Raw genomic sequence first — 22,558 nt, 5'->3', positions numbered from 1 at the left:
GAGCTCTGCCAGAGGAGCCTGGGGTTGGGAACCGCAGCTCTAGGGGATTATCCGTTCTGGTGGCTGCCAGCATTCCTTGTCTTGTGGCAGCATGTCACTCCAGTCCCACACTGCGTCTTCTTCTGTGTGTGGTAAAATCTCCGCCTGCCTCTCTCTTCTGAGGACACTCGTGAATGCAGTTAGGGCTCACCCAGGTAACTCAGGATAATCTCCTCATCTCAGAATCTTACTTCACTAGCCAGGTGTGTGGCGTACACCCGTAATTCCAGCTATTTGGGAGGCCAAGGCAGGAGGACTGCTTGAGCCCAGGAATTCGAGGCCAGCCTGGGCAACCTAGAGAGACCCTGTCTTCACAAAAAATAAGAAAAAATAGCCAGGCATGGTGACATGCACCTGTAGTCCCAGCTACTCAGGAAGCTGAAGTAGGAGGATCACTTGAGCCCAGGAGTTCGAGGCTGCAGTGAGCTATGATTGTGCCACTGCACTCCAGCCTGGGCAACAGAATAAGACCAGTCTTTTAAAAAAAAGAAAAGAAAAGTCTTACTTTATGAAGTTTCTATTCTACAAGAAAAACATAGGCAGTAAACAGCAAATAAGTAAATTAGAACAAGATAATTTTCATGGGAAAAAAGAAGAAGTATGGCAAGGTGACAGGAGCAGTTTGTAGTATTAAATAGGATGGTCAGGGTTGGCCCCATGGGGAAGGTGAGCTTGAACAGAGACTGGAGGGAGGTGAGGAGGTGAGCCAAATGGCTGTCTGGAGGGAGACCATTCTGGACAGAGGACAGAGCTCGAATAAAAGCCCTAAGGCACCAAAGAGTATGGCTGTGGGACCATGAGCAGGAGGGTAGTTGGAGATGAGATCAGAGAGGGAATTGGAAACCATGCACAGCCTTGTATGCCATTGTAAGGGCTTCAGCCTTTTCTCTGAATGAGATGGGAAGACATTGCCCATGTGGAAAGATGCATCTTTGAGGAAGAATGAACGTTTGCTCAGTTTTATCAAGAAGGAAGGAAGAGGAAGTAGAACAGGTATGGTGGCTTTATAGATTTGGTGGGAGGCAGATCTCTGATCTCACTTAGCAAATATTTATTTAGCACCTATTATGCCAGGCATAATTCTGAGTGCTGGGGGCCACACCAGGAACAGAATGGGCAGCTCCCTATTCACAGAGCTTGCATTCCTTCTCCGTGTAATGCAAATGAGTGCACGTGGGAAGGGGAAGAAACGCACAAATAGTGATAAATGCTTACGGAGAAAATAAAATGAGGTGATGTGATAGAGAGTAACTGGAGGAGGAACCCACTCTGGACAGAGGAGTCAGAGAAGGCCTCTCTGAGGAGGTAACATTTGGACAGAGATCCAAATGGAAACAAAGAGCCAGCCTTGGGAAGATCCAGAGCTGTTCTGGAAAGGTCCAGACACAGAAAAAGGCTTGTTGCATTCAAGGACTAGACAGAAGGCCGCATACTGTAGCGGGGTGAGTAAGGCAGAGGACCTGAGATGAGGTGAGAGCAGGAGAGGCCCCATGACCCACGGTTTGGCTTTATTCAGAGGCAGTGGGGAGGTTCGGTACGATATGGTTGGTGATTGAGGAGTGTCACGCCGGCCTCCCTGAGAGAAGGGCAAGAGTGGAAGCTGCTCACTGACCATCATCGTGGTCCAGAAGTGATTTGGACCTGGATGGTAGTGGTGGAGACAGGTAAGTGGGTGGACTTAGAATATGTTCAGAGATTATGTTAGCAGAACTTGCTGATGCATTGGATGAGGGGCAGCCGAGGAAAAGAGACAAGTCAAGAATGACTCTAGGGAACACCACCCAATTGGCAAGAGAGACGTTTGTTTGTAAAACAGGTGTTTCTCTTTGTAGAATGTGAGGATCTGGGCAAATGGGACTAAAAGAGGAAAAAGAAGGACTCCTAGGTTTGGGCTTGATCAGCTGCATGAGCTTGGCCCTTGCCTTCCTCACCCTCAAAGCCAGAGCCCCATCCCGCCCCATGGGCTGGGTATCACTGGTATTCGCACCACCTCTTTGAGTTCCATCCCTCTCCTGTCCTCCCATCGGACCTGCTACAGCAGTGTTGGATCCATCCAGCCACATTCTCTGCTTCTGCTTCTGGGCTGCTAGACACCATTGCCTTGGTGACACACAAACACAGCCATGGCACCACTGCAGCTTCAGGGTCTCCACCCTCTGCAAACGGCTCAGCAATCCTTGTTCCTGGTTGACTGACCATAGTGACTCTTCCAGACTTTTATCATTTGTAAGTCACTGTGGTCCACACCCTCACACCCACAACCCCAAAATCCCATCCCCAGAGATTTTTCAGAGAAAAAAAGTCTATCTGGTGAACATTCTCTCAGGTTTTCCCTACCTCTAAACTCACCTGTCAGAGTAGCCATGTTCATATCCCCCCCCCCTTTTCCAGGGCAAAGGTATTCCGCCTTCTGTGTTCCTCCCTTGTACTCTGGATCCGTCCCCTCCCCTCCTCTGGGGCTTCCGTCTCCTTCCTGTCCAAATACAAACATGCCCAGTTCTTTCCCACCCCACTTCACTCTCCAGCTTCATCCCATTTCCATCCTCTCCTTCACCACCAGGCTTCTTTAGAAATTGTCTGATCTCTCTTGAACACTTTCTCACTCCTCTCCCTCCTCGACCCTGCAGCCTGGTTCTGTCCTCTCCCCATCCCCAGTTGTGTGTATCCCTAAGGGGCCAGTGACTTTCATGAATTCCCAAAAGCAATGCAGTAAATAGGAATGTGGATATAAATAGAGCTGATCCATGAGGTCATTATGAGGATTAAATAAGATAATGCACAGGGAGCACTTAGAACAGTGCCGGGAATGCAGTAAGAGCTCAGTAACCATTCTCTGCTGCTATTACTGTTGCTATTGTGGCATCGGCATATATTTCACAGCTGCTTCTCTGCTTGCCTGAATCACCCATTATCCACAAAGGCAGGGACTCTGAGTTCTTTATTGTCATATTCCCAAGGACTAGCACAATGCCTGAGATAAGCTAGGGCTTAGCACACATCGGAAAGAGGGATGGTGGTCGCTGGGGACCGATGGGACCGTGCCTTAGGGCTCTGGGTTATGTGGCTTCTGCAGACAGTCTGGCCATTGTCCAGGCTCTCTCCGGGGGAGGAGCGCCTGCCTCTAACTTTCTCTCCCCCACCTCCCCACACTCCCCTCCATCCTTCCTCCTCTCGAGGCACAGGCTGTCAGCAGAGGCAGTAGGAGCCTGTCAGCAGGGACCCAGGCACTGTCCCCTTGAGGGCCTCTGGCTCAGCCTCTCCTCTCCTCCTTCAGCACAGGCCTCCCTGCCTGTCATACGTGTCAGGCATGTGGCTCCAGTCTGTCTGGACACAGAAGTGGCCACAGTCCCTAAGCAGGCGGAGGGGCAGGAGCTGGCAGTGGTTCAGAAGGGGGCTGGGGGGCACTGGCTGTGAATGGTGGAGACGTCACCCAAAGTCTGGCACTTTGGAGCGGGGAGGTCAGAGTGTCCGTGAGCAGCCACACAAAAGCAGCCCCCGGCCCTCCACAGGTGAGCAGGCATTTGGCCTGGATTGGCCCTAGAAGATCCACACAGTGGAAGCTGTCACCCCAAGCTGCTCCTCCCTCTTGCAGCCCGCAGGCATTTATTGAGCACCTGCTGTGTGCTTGGCTGTGTGTTAGGGGTGCCATACAGTCTGGTGGGGAGCAAGGCAATGACATTAGCACATGGTAAGTGCTAAGAGGTCGGTATGCACAAACAACAGTGGTGACCCAGAGGAGGGCTTGCTCAGCCCTCTGTGACTCAGGGAAGACTTCAGAGGTGTAGAGACGCTGGAGTCGAGTCTTGAAGAATGAGCAGAAGTTGAGCATGTGAATGAGAAGGGGAGGAGAATACTAAGCAAAGGGAACAGTGGCGGGTACGGAGGTGTTAAAGAGCCTGACAGATTCTAGAAATGATAAGTAATTGGATTGGGCTAGAACTTAGAGAAAGGTAGGAGAAGGAAGGGGTTTCTAAGGCTGGAGAGGCAGACAGGTGCCTTGTAAACCAGACTAAAGAGTTTAAATTTGATCCTCTGGGTAGCAGTTGCAGTTGGTAGAAACCAGTATCAAGCAAAAAGGAAATTTATTAGTTTACATAACTGTAAGGTCAGGGCCTGAAATATTTTCAGGCCCACCTGAATCTAGGACTCAAATAGTGTCTTTCTCCTTGAATCTTGGCTCTACTAGCCTCTGGGTATGGCTGTTTTGGGACAGTTTTCTCCATGTAGCCACAGATGTTTCCAGCACTTCTAGGCCCAGGGTTGGCAAATGTTTGTCTTAAAGGGCTGGATAGGTATTTTTGGCTTTGTGGCCCATACAGCCTCTGTCACAACTACTCAACTCAGCTTTGGTAGGACAAAAGCAGCCATGTATCATGTCAATGAATGGGTATGGTTGTGTTCCAAAAAAACTTTATTTCTAGAAACAGGCAGCTATTCTATAAGGTGTGCCTCACCTTCTTCTAGACTTACATGGTTTTTATAGCTTACTGTCTTAGAGAAAAAGAGAGACTCCCATAGTTCCCAGTGTCCAAATAGGAAATCTCAGAAAAAGCCTTGATGTATCCCACTTAGGTCAGGTGCCCATTCCTGAGCCACGGACTGAGGGGAGAAGTCTCCTATCAGTCAGTTTGCACCACTGGTGCAGGTCAGCTCAAGCAGGACCATGTGGCTTGGAAACCGGGATGCTCTTACAGAAGAAAGGGAAAGAGATGCAGTATCCACTGCAGGCTCCCAACAAGAAAGAGCATGAACTGGTGCCCAAAGTTCCCAGTGATGATCCAGCTTGAAATTGGCCCTGACACGGCCTCAGGCGCCAGGCCAGCCCTGCAGTGCTGATGCACGCCCTTCTCGGCCTTTCCCTGCTGTGCAGCATTGCACCCCAGCTGCTCCACTTACCCCATCAGGGTGCGCTTGCCCACTCCTGCCGCACACACTGCTCCCCCTGCCTGGGTGGGACTCGAGGGCAGAGTCACTGGGGGAGGGTGCCCGGCTGAAGCTCCCCTGCCCACGGTGAGCACCACTTCCCTTTCTCAGCAGTATCTCTCCTTATCTGGAAGGGACGGTGCTTACAGCTTACGTCTCCCCTCTCTCCATGCCTCTGGCTGCACTGCCCTTCCCAGCATTCTCCACCAGGCTCACATTTATCTGTCTTTCAAGGCTTAGCTCAGTTTTGTCATCATCTCGTTCAAGAAGTCTTTCCTGTACCCCCAAGTTGGTCTATGACATTTGTACCCCTTGCTTTTCCAAAATATAGGATGTGGAGACATGTTTTCTTATGATTTTTTTTTTTATTTACCTGTCTCTACCATTAGCTTCTTGAGGAAAGTGTGGGGCTAATTTACGTTTAGGTTCCCAGCTAGTACTTGGCACAGGGCCTGGCACAGAGTAGGCAAGCAGTTGTTGGGCAGAGCTGCGTTTTCCAGCTCCATCTAGGCCCACGTAGGATATGGAGGCAGGAGCTTCCTGCACCTGCTTGGAATAGTACTTGTTGGTCGGCACCTGCTGTTTGTCTCTTTACCTCTGGGCTGCCCCTCTCAGGACTGATGACTTACCATCCTTTCTCCTTCGACTCCCATGGGATCCATTAGGTGATCAGCAAGAGAAATACAGCAAGACGTAAGCTTGACAAGGCATTTAGAAAGTGTTTGCCTTGCTTGGGCATATACCAAGATCCTACCGTGGAAGACTCTTCATGGTGGGGCCACAGCAGCTAGATCCCAAGCAAGAGCAAATAGATTCCAGAAATCCTATCTCCCTCTGTAATGTCCATCCTACCACCTCCCAGAGCAGGTTCTAGGAAGGTGGATCTGTGGGGTTTGGCTTTTACCCCATTGGATGACATTCTCAGTTTAGAGGGGCCAAGGCCTATGGCTGAATCTACCACACTGATGTGCTGTGGTCCTTGGTCTAAGAACTCCCGGCCGTGTCTGCGTTCTCTGTGTCTCCGAGCTGCTTGCACTCTCTACAGTTGCCGAGAGAAGTGGCTAGAAGGCTGGCCACCCAACCAAACAGGCACAGATGTAGAGCTGCCTGGTGCCCTAATCCAGCAACCGTCATCTGGAGGCACCTTTTTCGGTTGGGTTGGTGGGAACTGGGGGAAGCCCCTACCCTGGATCTGCTGGGGCCCACACACAGCTACTCCCCTCTCCTTAATAAGACCTGGTCGACTTTCCTGCCAGTCTCTGGGTACAGGCTTGATGTTCTGGGCTGTAGAAAATGGTTTAGGTCAATGAGCCAGGGTTGGGGACATTCACCTTCTACACTGCACCTTGGCCACATTCTTGAACATTAAATGAGCTGGAGGATCCCTGAGGAGGGCCCAAGGTTGCCTTCACTGGCTGGTCAGACTGACTCCTCTGCCTAGTCATGGCCCTCGCTTAATCTGTAGGTCCTTGAGCAAGGTAGCCTCAAGGCTCTTGGGGTTCCAGCTTTGCTGTCAGAGGCACAGGTGTCAGATCTCCCCTCATCACATGCTCTCCTAGGGCCCCACGTCCCCAAACTACTAGGCTTTTTTGGGGAAAAAAGATGGGCAGGTCCCAGTGAAACTTTCGTCTCCTCCTTATCCTGTTCCTTCTCACGCACTCATACACACCCTGTTGAAACCTGATCCTGAGGCCACCTCTCTTGCTGGGGCTCTGGCAGGGCTGGCAGGCTGGGGCCTGTCTGCCGGAGCCTGCCCCACCCTGCCCTTCTACCCCCTAGGCCAGGGCAAGCAGGTCAGGCATCCCATACCCCCCCTAGTCTGACTAGTCCTCCACCCTGGCCGGGCCCACATACTGGCCCACTGGTCTGGACAGAAGCCCCTGGATTCTGTTCCAGGTGTGGTATGAAGCTCTGCCCAGGCCACCTGCAGAATTAACACAAACACACACACACCACCTCTACCATCACCCCACCCCCACATTTCCTGTTTATGGCCCCCAGCTCAGCTTCCAAGGCCTCTGCAGGCACCAAGCCGAGCCGCTGCACAGGGGCGGAACACAGTGCAGGGGGAACACCGGAGGAAGAATGCAGGTCTGCCTGGGGCAGTCAGGGAGACTTTCCAGAGGAAATAGATTTAAACTGAAATGAATAAAAATGAATTTTTCCAGGCAAATAGGGAGGGAAGGGATTGGGAAATAGGGCAGGGGTGCCCATTTCAGGCAGAAAGACTACATGTGTCAATGGGTGAAGAACAATGTATTCAGGGAGCTACAGACAGTATGTGACTGGGAGCATATAACTGTAGTCTCAGGGAGTGAAATCCAGATTGCATTAGACTGGAGTGTGATAGGAGATGGGAAAGTGGAGAGAGAATATCCACTGCACTTTCTAGAAGTTTTACCATGACAGGATAGAAAGAGAGGCTGGTAACTAACTGGGGTACAGGGCCAGGAAGCTTTGTTGAGTTTGTTTGTTTGTTTTTCTTTTCATATGGGAGAAACCTGAGCCTGATTGTGTGCTTAGAGAGAAAGAAACAGCAATGGGATCCAGGGTATGATGGAAAGATCAGCTTTGGTGCCATAGGGATGGAGTAAGGAGGCCCAATTGAAGGACAGGTAAAGGGGCTGAGAGATTCATGGGGAAAGAAGCAAGAAGCTGAGCGAGTTCCTATCTGATGATCTTGGTTTTCTCTGTGAAGTGAGAGAAGCGGTATCTGCTTAGGGAGAGCTGGGAAAAGATAGAGTTTATGGAGAGTAAAGAATGTTTGGAATAGCTGCTGAGCAAAGTTGAGGGCCCAGCTTTTCATGAATTTGTGGTGGTATCAGTCCATGTTAGTGCATATGTATGTGTGTTCTGTGTGTGTGTGTGTGTGTGTGTGTGTGTGTGTGTGTGTGTTCACACACGCCTTTGCAGCACCTCGAACATAAAAGGTACAAAAGTGTAGGATTAGATTAATCTCTGGCTGGGTTTTGCCTAACGAGTGGGACAAAAAGACAAGGGAGCCAGGGTCCTGGCAAGAGAGAGATTGAAGAGTTGGATGAGATCCAGCAAGTCCTAGAGAGAGCAGACTAGAAGTGTGACTAGAAATCAAGGGGGTTAGGAGTGAAGAAAGCAAAGGAGAGAAAGTCAAACGTTAAGAAGTTGTATTTAGAGAGTATAGGAGATTAATGTTTTAAAAGTGATGAAAAGTTCCAGAAAGTGGCTGTGGAACTGAGCAGCTGACACAGAATAGAGATGAAGTAAATCATCTGAGAGGCCAGAGTTTAGGACGTGGAAGTTTCTGGAAATAATGAGCAAGAATTGGGTTTGCATGGAATATAAGACAGATGCTGAAATCTTCAGTGAATGTGCCAGTTGTGTTGAAAGCTTGGAGAAGGTTGACAGTAAAGGTGTGGTGCTGGGGGAGTGACTGAGATGAGGTGGTGACTTGGGAAGTTGTGGAGCTGGCTGTGAGGGTTATAACTTCCAGGATCCACCACGGCCCTTTCTGGGAGTTCTAGGGTAACTGGAGAATGTGGAGTGTACCAGGGCCTTGTTCTCATCCTGAAACCTGATCCCCAACACCATGAAAGCACGCATGTGGCCAAGGGGAGGAGGAGGAGGGTAGAGCTCAGCACAAGTTATAATGAGGGAACAATAGAGAGTTTCCTCGAATCCATGCAGCTACAAGCAGTGATCAAGGAGGGAAAACTAGGAAAAAGTAAACATGCAAATCTCCTAAGAAAATTGAAGAAAAGCCACAGAATAGTCCTAAAACAGATAAAAGAGACTTTGTTCATCATATGGAAACAGAAAAAATTGGACCCAATCTTTATACTAACCAAAATGGATTAGAGATCTAAATATAAAAAATGAAAACACACAAGTAATAGAAAAAAGTATGGATAATTTCTCTATAACCTGGGAATAAGGAAAACTATCCTAAAACTCAAAATCCAGAAGCAATAAGGGAAAAGATTGATAAATTTGACTATATTTAATAAAAACTATTACAAAATGGAAAAAGGAAAAAAAGGAAGAGAAGAAAACATCATAACTCAAGTAAATAAATAAACTGGGGGAAGTATTTCTAATTGTATTTCAGAGGATTTATATATTTAATATATAAAGAACTTCAAAAGAAGAGAAGATAAAGACCAATATCCTATAGAAAAATGGACAAGAGATATGAATAAGGTTTACAGAAAAAGAACTGCAAATGGCCCTTCCATATATGAAACAATGCTTAATTCTCATAATAAAAGAAATGCAAATTTAAATGACATAAGATACTATTTTTTTCCTATGGACTGGCAAAATTGAAATGTTTGACAATGTACTCTCCTGGGGAGGCTGTCTGGGAAACAGCACTTTCATACATTGCTGGTCGGTGTTGCAAAATCGTACAATCCCTTTGGAGGAGAATTTGGCAATATGGAACAAAACTGCAGATACACATTCTCCCTTTGGTCCAGCAAACCCACTTCTAGAAATCTATTCCGAAGATACATTGGCAAATAGAAAAGACACATGCCTGATGTTATTCACTGTAACCACTATTGGTGGAGCCTCCTTTACAAAAGGCTGTAAACAACCCATGAGACTGACTGAATAAAATATGGTACCTAATCATAATGGAGTATTATCAAGTATGTAACTATAATGGAATGATCACCAGGATATATTGTTTAGTGAAAAAAAATCAATAGGCAAAAGAGTATGTATGTCCATTACATTTTTAGTGAATAAAGAGAGGAATAGGAATATATATGTACACACATATGTATTTGCTTATATCAAAAAAAATAAAAGAAGGATAAAATAAAAACTAATAAAAATGAATGCTGTGTGGGAATAGAAGTAATAAGAGGCAGATACAGAAATGAAAGCTAGACTTTTGTGAATATATTTTTGTTTTGTGAATCTAATTGTGTAACTATGCAAAGCTTTATATCATCATAAAACAAAATTAAATTTAAATGAAGTAAAAGCACTCCCTAAAGAGCAAAAGCAAAATAAAACAAATGAACCTGTGTATCATTGATGAATTAAACTGAGCAGAATTATTTCAAGTGGCAAAAGCAAAATAATTTGTCTGTATTTCTAGTTGGGTACACACTAAGGCAAAAAGAACTGCAAAGAAACCTTAAATTGTTTTTAGTAATGACTGTGTTAGTAATAATACTGATATTGTTATTCTGAAACTATTATGTATATTTTCTATATGTATATATTAGTATAAAGCAAATATTAATAAGTAATTATGTTAATGTCACTAGAAATAAGATGTCAGCTTAAGAGAAAGAGATACAAATATAAAATCAAAGTAGGTAAGTAAACAGATGGATTTTCTGCTATGTGAATTCTGTATCAATAAAGCTATTTAAAAAAGAAAAAGAAGATAATTTCAAATCTTGCAATCTTAAATTTGAATCGGAATACCAATATAAATGCATGATATGTTTTTTTCTTTAAAAAATTATTACCTGCCAGCCCAGTGGCTCACACCTGTAATCCTAACACTCTGGGAGGTCAAGGTGGGAGGATCACTTGAATTCAAGAGTTTGAGACCAGCCTGAGCAAAAGCAAGACCCCATCTCTACTAAAAATAGAAAAATTAGCCAGGTGTGGTCGTGCACACCTGTAGTCCCAGCTACTTGGAAGGCTGAGGCAGGAGGATCGCTTGCGGCCAAGGTTTAAGGTTGCTGTGAGCCATGATGATGCCACTGCACTCTCTACCTGGAGCAACAGAGCAAGACTCTTGTCTCAAAAAAAAAAAAAAAACAACTTCCTAGTATTGTCCACCTGAAAAGGCCTGGAAACGATGACTAACCCATAGCAACATAAGCATTCCTAGCCACCCAGATGGTGGTCTCTGAATACCATTTCCAATTAAAAGGAAGAAGGGCGCCTTGGGGAAATAACCAGGTGGGACCAAGAAATGTACAAGATAGAGCCAGGTTCGGTGGCTCACACCTGTAGTCCCAGCTACTTGGGAGGCTGAGGCGGGAGAATCACTTGAGCCCAGGAATTCCAGGCTACAGTGAGCTATGATTGCACCACTCCACTCCATCCTAGGGGACAGAGTAAGACCTCATCTCTTTAAAAAAATGGGGGATGGGGGAAGAAATGTGCAAGATAAGCCTTGGAACATCTTTTCATACAAGAAAACCAAAACATTATCAAAGACTAATAGGGTTTGTCCAAAGGATTCAGGAGCCAGGTTGAAAAGGCTCCACTGGCCAAAGAGGGGATAATTTGTGCATCAGAAAGAACAGTGGTTACAATAGATTGACATGCATCAAATATGTTAAAAATGTATGAATTCCTAATGATTAGAAAGGAAGAAAAGCTTCATTAATCACCTTTGTAGGGTGGTAAGGAATCAGCTCATTATTCTGAAAATTACTGGTAAATACAGGGAGAAAATCAAGCATTTATCTCATCTTTTCTATATGACCAGTGCCTGAGGATAATCAAAGAGTTGATGACAGAAAGTTTATAGAAGTATTCTAGCATCTCCTAAAGAAGAATGGGTCTAGGCAGTGATCCTTAACGGCTGCTGCAAGCATTCTGTGCAAAGCTGCTGGGAACTTTGTTAAGTTCCAGCCCAGAGTGCTTGAACCCAATGTTCAATCTTAACATCACAGGGAAGTTCCCATGCGTATTTACCTCCAAGGGCACCCTGGAAGACTGTTACTAAGTCTTCTTGCCCAAAGAGTAAACCAGATCTGACCACCAGTTTACAGAGTGCAGGAGACAGAGAAACATACTGAACAATATCTGAATGCAATCAGGAAAAGATGGAATGTGGGGCACTCTACAGGACAAATAGCCCATTTTCTTTAGCAACAAATTATAAGAGGAGAAAGGAGGAAACCTATGGATTTAAAAGAGACATAGCAGTCAGCCAAATACACTGTGTGGACCATGCTTCCATTCTCACCTAAACAAACCAACTATTAGAATAAATAACAACAAGAATAACAGACATTAACAGTAGGAGAGATCTGAAAGCTGATTGGATGTTTGTTGCTATTGAGAAATTATAGTTTATTTGTTTAGGCATGATAATGTTTTTAAGAAGACTTGTTTGGGTGTGGTTATGTTTTTAAAGTGTCCTTATCTTTTAAAAATTAATGCTGAAGTATGGATGAAATGGCATAATTTCTGGGATTTTTAAAAATATTAAATACAGAAAGTGGATGGGGCATAAAGGAAGCAAAATTGACCATAATTGAAAATTGCTGAATCTCAGGTGATAATCTTTGAGGAGAGGGGTTCACTATACTTTTTCTACTTTTATATAGGTGAAATTTCCTATAATAAAAAGTATAAAAATATGTATACTTGGCCGGGCACGGTGGCTCACGCCTGTAATTCTAGCCCTCTGGGAGGCCGAGGCAGGTGGATCGCTCGAGGTCAGGAGTTCGAGACCAGCCTGAGCGAGACCCCGTCTCTACTAAAAATAGAAATAAAAATTATCCGGACAACTAAAAATATATATAGAAAAAATTAGCCAGGCATGGTGGTGCATGCCTGTAGTCCCAGCTACTCGGGAGGCTGAGGCAGTAGGATCGCTTAAGCCCAGGAGTTTGAGGTTGCTGTGAGCTAGGCTGATGCCACGGCACTCACTCTAGCCCGGGCAACAAAGTGAGACTCTGTCTCAAAAAAATAAAATAAAATAAAATAAAATAAAATAAAATAAAATAAAAAATATGTATACTTTATGTATATATATATAGAAAGGGCTCTTTGGAAAGAGGTACACTCAACTAGCAGAAAGAAATGTTAGAGAAAAGCTGGCTTGATCTTTTAGGGGATAGAAAGAGAAGCTACAGAAAGAGCATCCAAAACATGAAGGCCTCATAAAATAAAAAGATGAAGTGAGAAGTGTTTGAAAACAGATCATAAAAGCAAGAAATGAATAGGTTACACACTAGAGGCAAAGATTTTTAAGAAACTCTTATCAGGCCCATTGAATACTTTTTGCCATGATGTGTCCCAAGAACTTTTTTTGGCCATTAATAATATAGCAACTCCTGCTTTTTTGGTCATATTTTTATTGTAAAAAGACATTTCACTTTTTTGAATAATTCATGTTGCATAGTCATGTTGTTTGACCCAGTGTCTGTATATTAGGAGAAAAGGAGTCTACACACAGCAGTCTACAAAATAATAAGGGAAAAGGAAAATCAGTTGGATATGTACCTTAAGGTTGTTTCTGTATTGTTGGATTATGAATTTTTTTTTTTTTTTTTTTTTTTGAGACATGGTCACACCCTGCCACCTAGGCTGGAGTACAGTGGTGCAGTCCTGGATCACTATAACCTTGAACTCCTGGGCTCAAGCGTGATTATGGATATTTTTATTTTGTGTGTGCTTATCTGTATTTTTTCTAAAATTAACACATATTATAGGCTACACAAAAAAAAAAAACAAGGTGTTTTTAAAAGTAAAACTTACTATAATGAACTGTCTAACCATCTGAAAAAAAGGGGGAAAGGAAAGGAAAAAATATGTTGAGATTATTTGGGTAGATCTTAGGAGATTTTATTAGCATATGACATCCAGTACAATTGGGAAACAGATAAAATCCTGTCTGAGCTTGACTCTGAGAAACTTCACAAAAATTTTATAAGCTCAGTGGTGACACAGAAGGAGAGGTTCTTGATGCAGGTTTAGCCAGGGACCTTGTCCCCTTTGATATATCATGTAGACCATGGCCAGGATCCTCAGTGCCTCTAATAAAACATCAAATATATTAATTTACTTAGATTTTTATGTACTAGGCACACAAAATATGCATTACCCTTTTATACAGAGAGTAAGTGTGCTGCCTCAGTTGCCGGGACCCAGAAGTCCAAAGGGAGGCCGCTAGGCAGGAATGGCCTTTCAGTGCTCCCAAGTGTTGACATCTTCTTCCTAGCAAGAATGATGGGGGAGGGAGCAGGATTGAAAGTTTTCTGCTTCTTTCAAGTTCATGTCAAAATCTCTAATACTGTTAGGCCTCCGAGTGATTACTGATGTTATTCCTCCTGGGAATGGTGGTAATAATGGTGTTGGTGGTGATGGGAATGAGAGATGGATACAATTCCAGCTTCTGGGCTTGGAAGGCCTCTCCTGCCACCTCCAGTTGTTCTGAGGGCTGACTGGGGTTGAGTTAGAAATACAGAGACAGAGTCACTGAGGCCTAGGCCTCCATACATGCATTCTTGGCCAGAGAGATCCTAAGCAGGCGCCTGCAGAACTCTCTGCACACAGGAAGCACTGGCCATCTTTTGAGCTGCCAGGTGCCCTGAAAATGGTCCCCAAGCCAGCATGCCAGGTTCCATGTGAAGTTGTGTTCTTCGAGCATCTCTGAAGAGCTTAAATCCCCCTGTCATTTTCCCTCTGTGCCTCACTTCCCTTTGCATCCCTTCCTCCCCAAGTGCTCCTCCTGCCCTGCCCCAAAAGAGTGAGACTCGCCTTTTTCCTTCTCCCCAACTCAGCATCACTTCACCCCCCTTCTCGCCCCTTTTCCCTACCATCTCTCCTCCAGGCTAAACTTAAACCTTCCCCTTCAACATTGGATCCCTCTCCCACCCCCACAGGAACTTAGCTTTCCCTCTCTCCTTGTCTCCACCAACAAAGGCACTCACATCCCACTGCTCTGAAACCTCCCTTCTCAGCTCTGCCTCTTAGCACTCTGCTTTTTCTTTCTCTTCTCTACGAAACTTCTGTCTCCTGTAGCTTGTAACCTGTCTTGCCCTCTCACTGTGAACTCTCCTTCCTCTCCCTGGGTGGTCCACCTCCCAGAATTCTTTCCAAAATTATCTCCCTGCACTGGCTGTATTTTTGGATATTTTTCTACTCAACTGGACAGTGTCTCATCTCCGTGTTCCCAGATTGCAGGAACAGTGTGGGCAGCAGTAACTATTTGATGGATTCCTGAATAAACTTCCAGAGAGCTTCCAGCTCTGAGTGTTGATCCTTGCTGAGCAAATCTCCTCTCTCCACTCCTACAGCTGGCCACATAAAGACTGACCAGGCCTGCTCCCTCAGGCTCAGGCTCCACTGAACAAGATCTGTGAAACTCCTCAGCAGCCGCCCAGTGAACAGGCTGGGTCGGGTACAGGGGATATGCTGGAACGTCAGCGGTTCCAGCAGGTCCATAGCCAGGACTGATGCACAGAAGAGCCAACCAGGACTCCAGCGTGTTGCGTTCTGTGATACTCAACAGCGTTTGTATTCCAGGTTCTCCAAGCCAGCACCCATGTTCCTGGATGACTCCTTTCGCAAGTGGGCTAGGATCCGGGAATTTGTGCCACCATTTGGGATCAAAGGTCAAGGTATGTTGGGAACCCTGACCGACATTAACATCACATCCCCCACACTGTCCCTGTCCTTCAGGACAGGGCTATGTGCTCAGAAGTCCCCATGCTGGGGATCCACCCATCCTCCACTCTCAACAATTCCTTCTCTCCCTCTTTCCCTTCCTTCCTTTTTTCTTACTTCTTTAATAGAATATTTACTCAGAGCACACCACTTGGCCAGGGGTAGGTATACAGCAGTGAAGTAGACAGATTTGGCTCCAGTCTAGTGGAGACACAGATACTTAGGGTGTAGGACAGTAGGACTCTGGTGAGGGTAGTACCAGAGCTGTGCGATCACAGAGGGCTGCCGGAGTCACTAACACTAGAGCACTAGGCACGATGAGGCCATCCCCCAGGAATGCCCCCAGCTTCTCCCACAGCACCTCCTGAGGTTTCTCACCTGAATCTGGTCTCCCCTCAATCCTTTCTTATTGTGGCCAAGGCTAACTTTTCCCCCACTCTCTCAGAAACTCTCCCATTCCAATGCCTTAGGGACCCACCCACACAGCTCCCTTCTCACCGAAGACTTTCCCATCCCTAATAGTTTAACAGTTGTGCCTCTTTGTCAAGTTTCTGCACTATTTCAGGGCACGACAGAAAAGAATTTGGGCTTTAGGGTCAGACATAGAGGGATCCGATTCCCATACTGCCTCTTTACTAGCTGTGACCTCATTTCACCTACCTGTGCTTTAGTTTCTTCATCAGTTAAATGGAGAGAGGCCAGGCGCCATGGGTCACACCTGTAATCCTAGCACTCTAAGAGGCCAAGGTGGGAGGATCGCTTGAGGTCAGGATTCGAGACCAGCCTGAGCAAGAGCAAGACCCTATCTCTACTAGAAATAGAAAAAAATAGGTGGCGTGGTAGTGCACGCCTATAGTCTCAGCTACTTGGGAGGCTGAGGCAGGAGGATCACTTGAGCCCAGGAGTTAGAGTTGCACTGAGCTATGATGATGCCTCTGCACTCTACCAAGGGCAATAGAGCAAGACTCTGTCTCAAAAAAAAAAAAAAAGGCGAGAGTAATACTATTGTGTAAGGTTGTAGTCAGAATTAAATAAAATGACTATTTAAGGGGTGATGTTATTTGGCCAGGAGACTCAAGAAAACCTGAACCCTTTGGTCAGTCTGCCCACCTCTCCCTGTAAAGAAGGCAGTGGCCAGCAAAAGCACTGTGAAACGGAGCTTTGACCTCAAACCTCCAAGGACAAATCTAATGGGTTGGGTTGAACCACATGAAGAACCCCTTTTCCCTGGGTGCAGGTAGCCAAGCAGCCCACTCTTTTCTCTGATCCGCTCTGGAGACTCTGATCATACAGCTACCAGGGCCAGCAAAGTCCAATGTGGAGCCCATCGACCAGCAGGAAGAGAGCACCTGGTAGCGTGTGCCCTTTCTGCTGAGGTTCTCCTCCTGGAAAACAAAGCCCCATTCATTTCCTTGACCTTGGCCAATTAGTAGCAGTATGCTTTTCCTTAGAGGTGAAATTGGAGGTGGGTTAAGGAGGGAATCTGTGGCCTTCCCTGAAGCCCACCATAAGGTGTATCTGAAGGCACTTAAAGGTTTGTTTTCTTCCCCATTCTCAGCCACCTTCTGGAAAGGTTAGCTGTGCCTGCTGCCTCATCTTTCTCACCGTTCACTCCTATAGAACATCTCAACTCCCCAGCCCCAATCCAGTGACACTGGTCAGTGCCCCCGTGAAGTCCAAAGGATACTTTGCAGTCCTTAACTTGACCTCTCGGCTGCATCTGACAGTGTCTCTGCCCCTCCTTTTAAAAAATGTGTTTGTTTTTAATTTTGAAGGCATCTTTTTTTTACATGAAATATTTCAGGCATACAAAACAGTATAAAGAATAATATAATTAGCACTCATGTACCTTCCACCCAGCGTAAGAAATAAAACAGGAGATACAATTAAAGCCTCTGCGTAGCCCTTCCCACTCCATCCTCCTTCCCCAGGAGGCCCTTATCCTGGTTCTGCTGTCAGCATTCCTTGTTTATATGTTTTTGCTACATATTTATATATCCCTTAAGAATATGGTATTGCTTTGCATGTTCTTAAATTTTATAGATATTATCATTGTATGTACATATGTGTGTAGCTGATTTTTTTTTTTGCTTATGATTTTGAGATTTATCTGTATTGGTACATATAGCTCTATATAGATCACTGATTTTTTTAACTGCTGTGTAGTATTCTGTGTACCACCACTTATCTGTTTTCCTTTGGTAGACATTTAGGTTGCCTCCAACGTTTTGCCATTACAAACAATTCTGCAGTGAACATTCTTGTACAAGTCTCCTTGAACAACTGTGTGAGTGTTTCAATGCTATACCCTTAGGAGTATAGTTGTAGGCTCTTAGTGTGTGCATTTCTACATTATTATTTGATATTATTAAGATGTTCTTCATTGTGGTGGTACCAATTTACTTTATCATTAGGTCTCTATGTACATTATCTTTTATCTTCCTAACAACTCTGGAAAGTAGGGATTACCATCTTTGTTTTAGGGATGAGGAAACTAATGCTCAAAGAGGGTGATTTATATAAGGTCACAGGATTTGACTCCAAAGCCAATTCCCCTATTATACATGATATAGTATAATATATTATAGTGCTCTTATTATGCCAGAGTTTGAAAGGAGGACGGTCATTATTGCCAAAGCAGAGAGAGCCCAAGAAGATGAAGTCTGAATAGGGCACAAGATCTGAGAGCACAGAGGTGACGGGCGTCCTTGCTGAGAGCAGCCTGGGTGCAGTGCAGGTGGGCAGACGCTGGCAAGAGCAGCGTTAGAGATCAGCGATGTAAGAGGCGGAAGTGAGGGGGAGGCAGTAGCGGCAAATGAGATGACGGGTGGTCTGCCAGGGTGAGCTCTTCAGGCATTGGGTGTTTCCTCGTTTGTTTCCTGGTGTCTGCTTGGTGGGGACACAGGTAAGCACCACATGGCCTCTAGCTCTGATTAGGGACTCCTGTTCCAGGGGAGACATGCGCTTCAGCTTCCAGGCAAGGCTGTGGCCTGGGGCTGCATGTCCTGGGGCCTGACTGCAGCGCCTCAGAAAACCAGATGGGCATCCCAGGGAAGGTGAAGCAGCCCTGGGAAAGAACCTGCATCCCAGCACGAGGGCCTGGCTCCCGGCAGAGAAGCCTGCCTGTTTTCCTGCCTTCATCTCCTTTCTCAGGGAGATAGTTAGGGCAGTGGCCCAGCCTGACCTTGTGTCCAGAGCTCCCTCTCCCCACTTCCACCTTCACTCTAGCCCCAAGAACTTGTGCCTTCAAGTAGGATTATCAGCAAACATTTTTATGGAAACTTAAGTGACCTTCTAACAGGAACTCCCTCCTCTGTCCACAGACAATCTGATCAAAGCCATCTTGTCAGTCACCAAAGAGTACCGCCTGACCCCTGCCTTGGACAGGTGAGCCACTCACTGCCCAGCCTCTTGCCCCCGGCTGCCTGACATGTGCGGAAGTGTCGAGGCCAACTGGCCATTCCCTGATATGGGCAGGTTCTCCAACATGTCCACACATGCGCATACGGTACCCATCTTGGGTGGGTGGAGCGGATAAGTGGGACCACTCCACTGACTTGCATCCCTATGGGCTGTCAGCATTTGGCAGGACATCCCAGTCCTCAGACGTCAGGGCTTTGAGGGTGAGAACTGAAGACACTGGGTCTGAGATCAGCCCAGCAATGGGACTGAGGTCTGGGTGGTGGGGGATGGTGATGGGGGCAGGGCTCATGTCCAGGAGGTCAGGCCAGGAGAAGCAAAGTGTGTAAGGCCCCTGCTGACTGCTGAGAGCCTAGGGGCTTCTGAGTTGAGAATAAGCCAAGCTTTGAGTCCTGGAGCCTCCATTTCCGTTGCCCTGTTCTTGCTTTCCTGGCTTAGCCTCAAACTCAGACCACTGCCTAAACCCCACTAAGCCCTGGGGAACCTTCACCCTAGAATGCTGTGTTACCAGAGCCCCCTCCTCACCACTCAGGGCCAGGACCCAAGCCTTTCCACACCCCTGTTTTCCTGGGAAAATATCAGGGACTAGGGATGCCAGAGAGTCCCAGGGCCCAGCTACCCACAGTGTGTTCTGGCCTCCTCTCAGAAATGCTGCCAGAAGCCCATGGGTCTTCTTCCTGTCTCCCAGCCTGGTCCTGGCCAAGGGCATGGGGTCAGGGGCCAAAGGGGCAGGGGAAGGGACCGGCGGGCAGCCCCCCACAGAATCTCTGTCTCTCTCCCCTCAGCCTCCGCTGCCGCCGCTGCATCATCGTGGGCAATGGAGGTGTCCTCGCCAACAAGTCTCTGGGGTCACGAATTGACGACTACGACATTGTGGTCAGGTGAGCTCCCCAAAGCAGCACCTTGGGCACCTGAGTGTCCTGGCCCAAACCTGATCCTGAGCCCACTGAGGACTGTCTGTCCATTTGGCAAGTTGGGCTGGAGGTCAAGAGAAGCCTCAAGAACCCTGGGTTGGAGGGCTTTGGGACAGACAACTAGGTGGCACCAGGTGACCTGGACTCCCCATTCTCTGCACTTGGGGTATTCTGGGATCTCGGTTCCTCCCCAGACACAGGCCCCAGGCAGGCTCTGACTGGGCCTGCTCTCTGCAGACTGAACTCAGCACCAGTGAAAGGCTTTGAGAAAGACGTGGGCAGCAAAACAACACTGCGCATCACCTACCCCGAGGGCGCCATGCAGCGGCCTGAGCAATACGAGCGAGACTCTCTCTTTGTCCTTGCTGGCTTCAAGTGGCAGGACTTCAAGTGGTTGAAGTACATCGTCTACAAGGAGAGAGTGGTGAGCTCCCCGGCACCAACTCCTTCCCTTCCTGTGCTGGCCTTCTCTAACTCCCAGGCAGTCTCTCCCTGTTAACCCAGCAAAAAACAAGTAGGAACCTTCAAAAGAAGCATTAATGACCCAACGCTGAAAGGCACTAAACACAACCAAGGGGCAGAGAGGCCAGGAGATGCCAAGGTCACTGGCCAGTCTCCTGGAGCTAATATGCCTGGTGTCTGCCACCTGCCTCCGGGCACCCAGATGCAGGTCCTTTCTCGGCCTTCTTACCAGACCCAACAGTCCTTCCCTGGGCCAGGGGCCCTTCGCTGGCCTTAGATCCTCCGGGGAAGGAAAGCTGTCTCTAAGGCCAGGCTCAGTGTCACTCCTGATCTTCAAACTCTCCAGCCCTAACCTTGCAGCTGCCTCTCTGACCCCCTCTTATCCCCCGTGGGGTCTCTCTGACTCCGGTCTTATGGGTCCTGGCCTTTCTCAGCTGGGGTAGGAAGGCCTAATTGGGGCCCTGGAACCAGCCATTCTGCAGGAGCAGCAGATTCCTCAACTTGAGAGTGCCAGCTCCCCAGTTCGTAAGTCCTGGCCTCTCTCCACTTTCTACTTTTACCACTGACCTGTAGCTGGGTCCCCAACCTGCCATTGAGTCTGGTTCTACTCTTTAGGAATGATCAGATTCTCTACTTATTGTTCTATGCAGGCAAAGGTCTGGGTCCATTTCTTTAAGGAGCTTACTTGGCAGAGTAGGGTGAGACTGCTCTTTAGTAGACCACCCACTGAGTCCCCTCCCGAGACCTCTATTTCCAGCGCTGGGCCTACAGGAACACCCGCCAACTTGTCCAGGTCCATCCCCGCCTCTCTCCTCAACTAGCTGTCACCAGCAACCCCAGGGGAAAGGTACTGCCGAGCTCAGGCCATTCATCTTCCCATACGCAAGCCTCTTACCAGAGGAGGAGGATGACAGATGGCCCTCCGCCTATAGTAAGGAGCTAGGTCTTTCTGGAGACTGAGGGAGGAGTTGGGGGCTGGAACAGGTTACTATGGGGGTCTCAGTGCAATTTGGTTTAACTCCACAGCTCTTTACCAAGCAAGGCCAAGTGCAGGCAGTGTCAAGTAGGTAGCAAGCAAGAGAGAAGACAGAAGTCAGGTCCAGAAATTCAGGTAGGTGGGCCAGTGGGGAAGGGGAGCCCGTCTCAGAACCAGGTGAATGAGGCAGCTGGGCTCCGCTGGGTCCAGTCCTGCTCTCCAAAGGGAAGGAAAGGGCCAGGCAGCAAAGTGAGCATTTGGCCTCAGCCAGCCCCAGCGTCAAGCAGGCCCACTGCCCATGTAGACCAGGCAGAGAATGGGGCTGGGGGAGCACCCCACTGTTTTCAGAACCCTGGGGTCTGAGACACTAGTGTCCTCAGAGCCCTTCTCTTTGCCTTGAGGGCAATAGAATTAGGGTCACAGGCATTTTAAGGGAGAAATGGGAGGAAATTGGGTCTGCCTTGGTGAACCCCAGCAAGCTTGAGGGCTGCTTGGTGACTATGGCCTTCTGCCCATCTGCCCACCTCCTCCTGCCACATCCTTCCCTCTGCCCATGGACACCTGTCAAAGCCTCCCTCAGAGCAGGAACTCCCATGGGTAGGGCCTGATCCCACTGGTTTTTACTCTTGAGTGCCCAGTCCCCATAAATGATCTGGAATTGGCTCAAACACCAGCTTCTGCTTCCCACTGGGCAGACTGGGAAAAGCCAGGCCATCCAAATAAGGCCAGGCCATGGGGTGGGTCAGAGCCAGCCAGGTGGGTATTATCCCATGTTCCTTCCAAGAACACCAAGGTCAGTTAATTTAAGGCTCTTACTATTCATCCAAGGGAGTAAGAAAAGAAAGAAGAAAAGAAAGGAAGCCAGCTAGAGTCAGAGGACTCACTATACTGAGGCCACTCAGGAAGCAGACAGCAGGGCCTCTCTTTTCCCAGGATGACGACCAAGGAGCTCTCTGCCTGGCCCGGCCTTGGCGGCAGGCAGGTCTGAGGTACCAGAGCAGCGGGCTGAGGAAGTGTGGGGTGTGCACAGGCACACACTCACCTTGCTGATGTTCGTGTGCATCCTGGCCCTAGGCAGGGATCCAGGGCCAGCCTTGTGTTGGTGAGGACTCCTTCCCAGTATGGGTGGGGGCCAGGGGAGAGAGGAGACAGAGAGGAGTCCTCTGAAGTGCTGTAGGCCTTCCCTGGCTCCAAAGTCAAAGTCAAAAGCCTTTGGAGTGAGCTGCCAGAGGGATGCCAGTGATGCCCTTGGCCTCACTTCCCCCAGCACCCAGGCCCTATGGCTGCCTCGGGGCCTCTTCTTTAGTGCCCAAGGCCAATGTACTCACAGCACCTCTCCCATGCTGTCCTTCACTCCTGGGCGTCTGAGACCCAGGTAAGTGAGCGAGGCTGCTTCTCCAGGTCCTGCTGCAGGCATGTCCTGCTCCTGCAATGGTGTTTCTAAACATGCAGCCTCTGGGCTGCTGGA

The 22,558-nt window shown here is 47.6% G+C and overlaps 1 protein-coding gene across 3 annotated transcripts in view; it reads left to right on the top strand.

The window, feature by feature from the left end:
• ST3GAL3 (ST3 beta-galactoside alpha-2,3-sialyltransferase 3) overlaps positions 1 to 22,558 on the top strand; it is a 174,362-nt gene that overhangs the window by 130,015 nt on the left and 21,789 nt on the right. For 2 of the 3 annotated variants that reach the window (XM_045545635.1, XM_045545636.1), the window contains 4 exons: positions 15,178 to 15,272; positions 18,642 to 18,705; positions 19,524 to 19,619; positions 19,890 to 20,076. In XM_045545635.1, coding sequence (XP_045401591.1) covers positions 15,178 to 15,272; positions 18,642 to 18,705; positions 19,524 to 19,619; positions 19,890 to 20,076 — 442 coding nt within the window. The remainder of the gene's footprint in view (positions 1 to 15,177; positions 15,273 to 18,641; positions 18,706 to 19,523; positions 19,620 to 19,889; positions 20,077 to 22,558) is intronic. The other variant, XM_045545637.1, reaches the window with a different exon arrangement.

The sequence above is a fragment of the Lemur catta genome, chromosome 3, assembly GCF_020740605.2.
Source record: "Lemur catta isolate mLemCat1 chromosome 3, mLemCat1.pri, whole genome shotgun sequence".
Lineage (NCBI taxonomy): Eukaryota > Metazoa > Chordata > Mammalia > Primates > Lemuridae > Lemur > Lemur catta.
The sequence above is the reverse complement of the archived record's forward strand: the minus strand, read 5'-3'. Positions and strand labels throughout refer to the sequence as shown.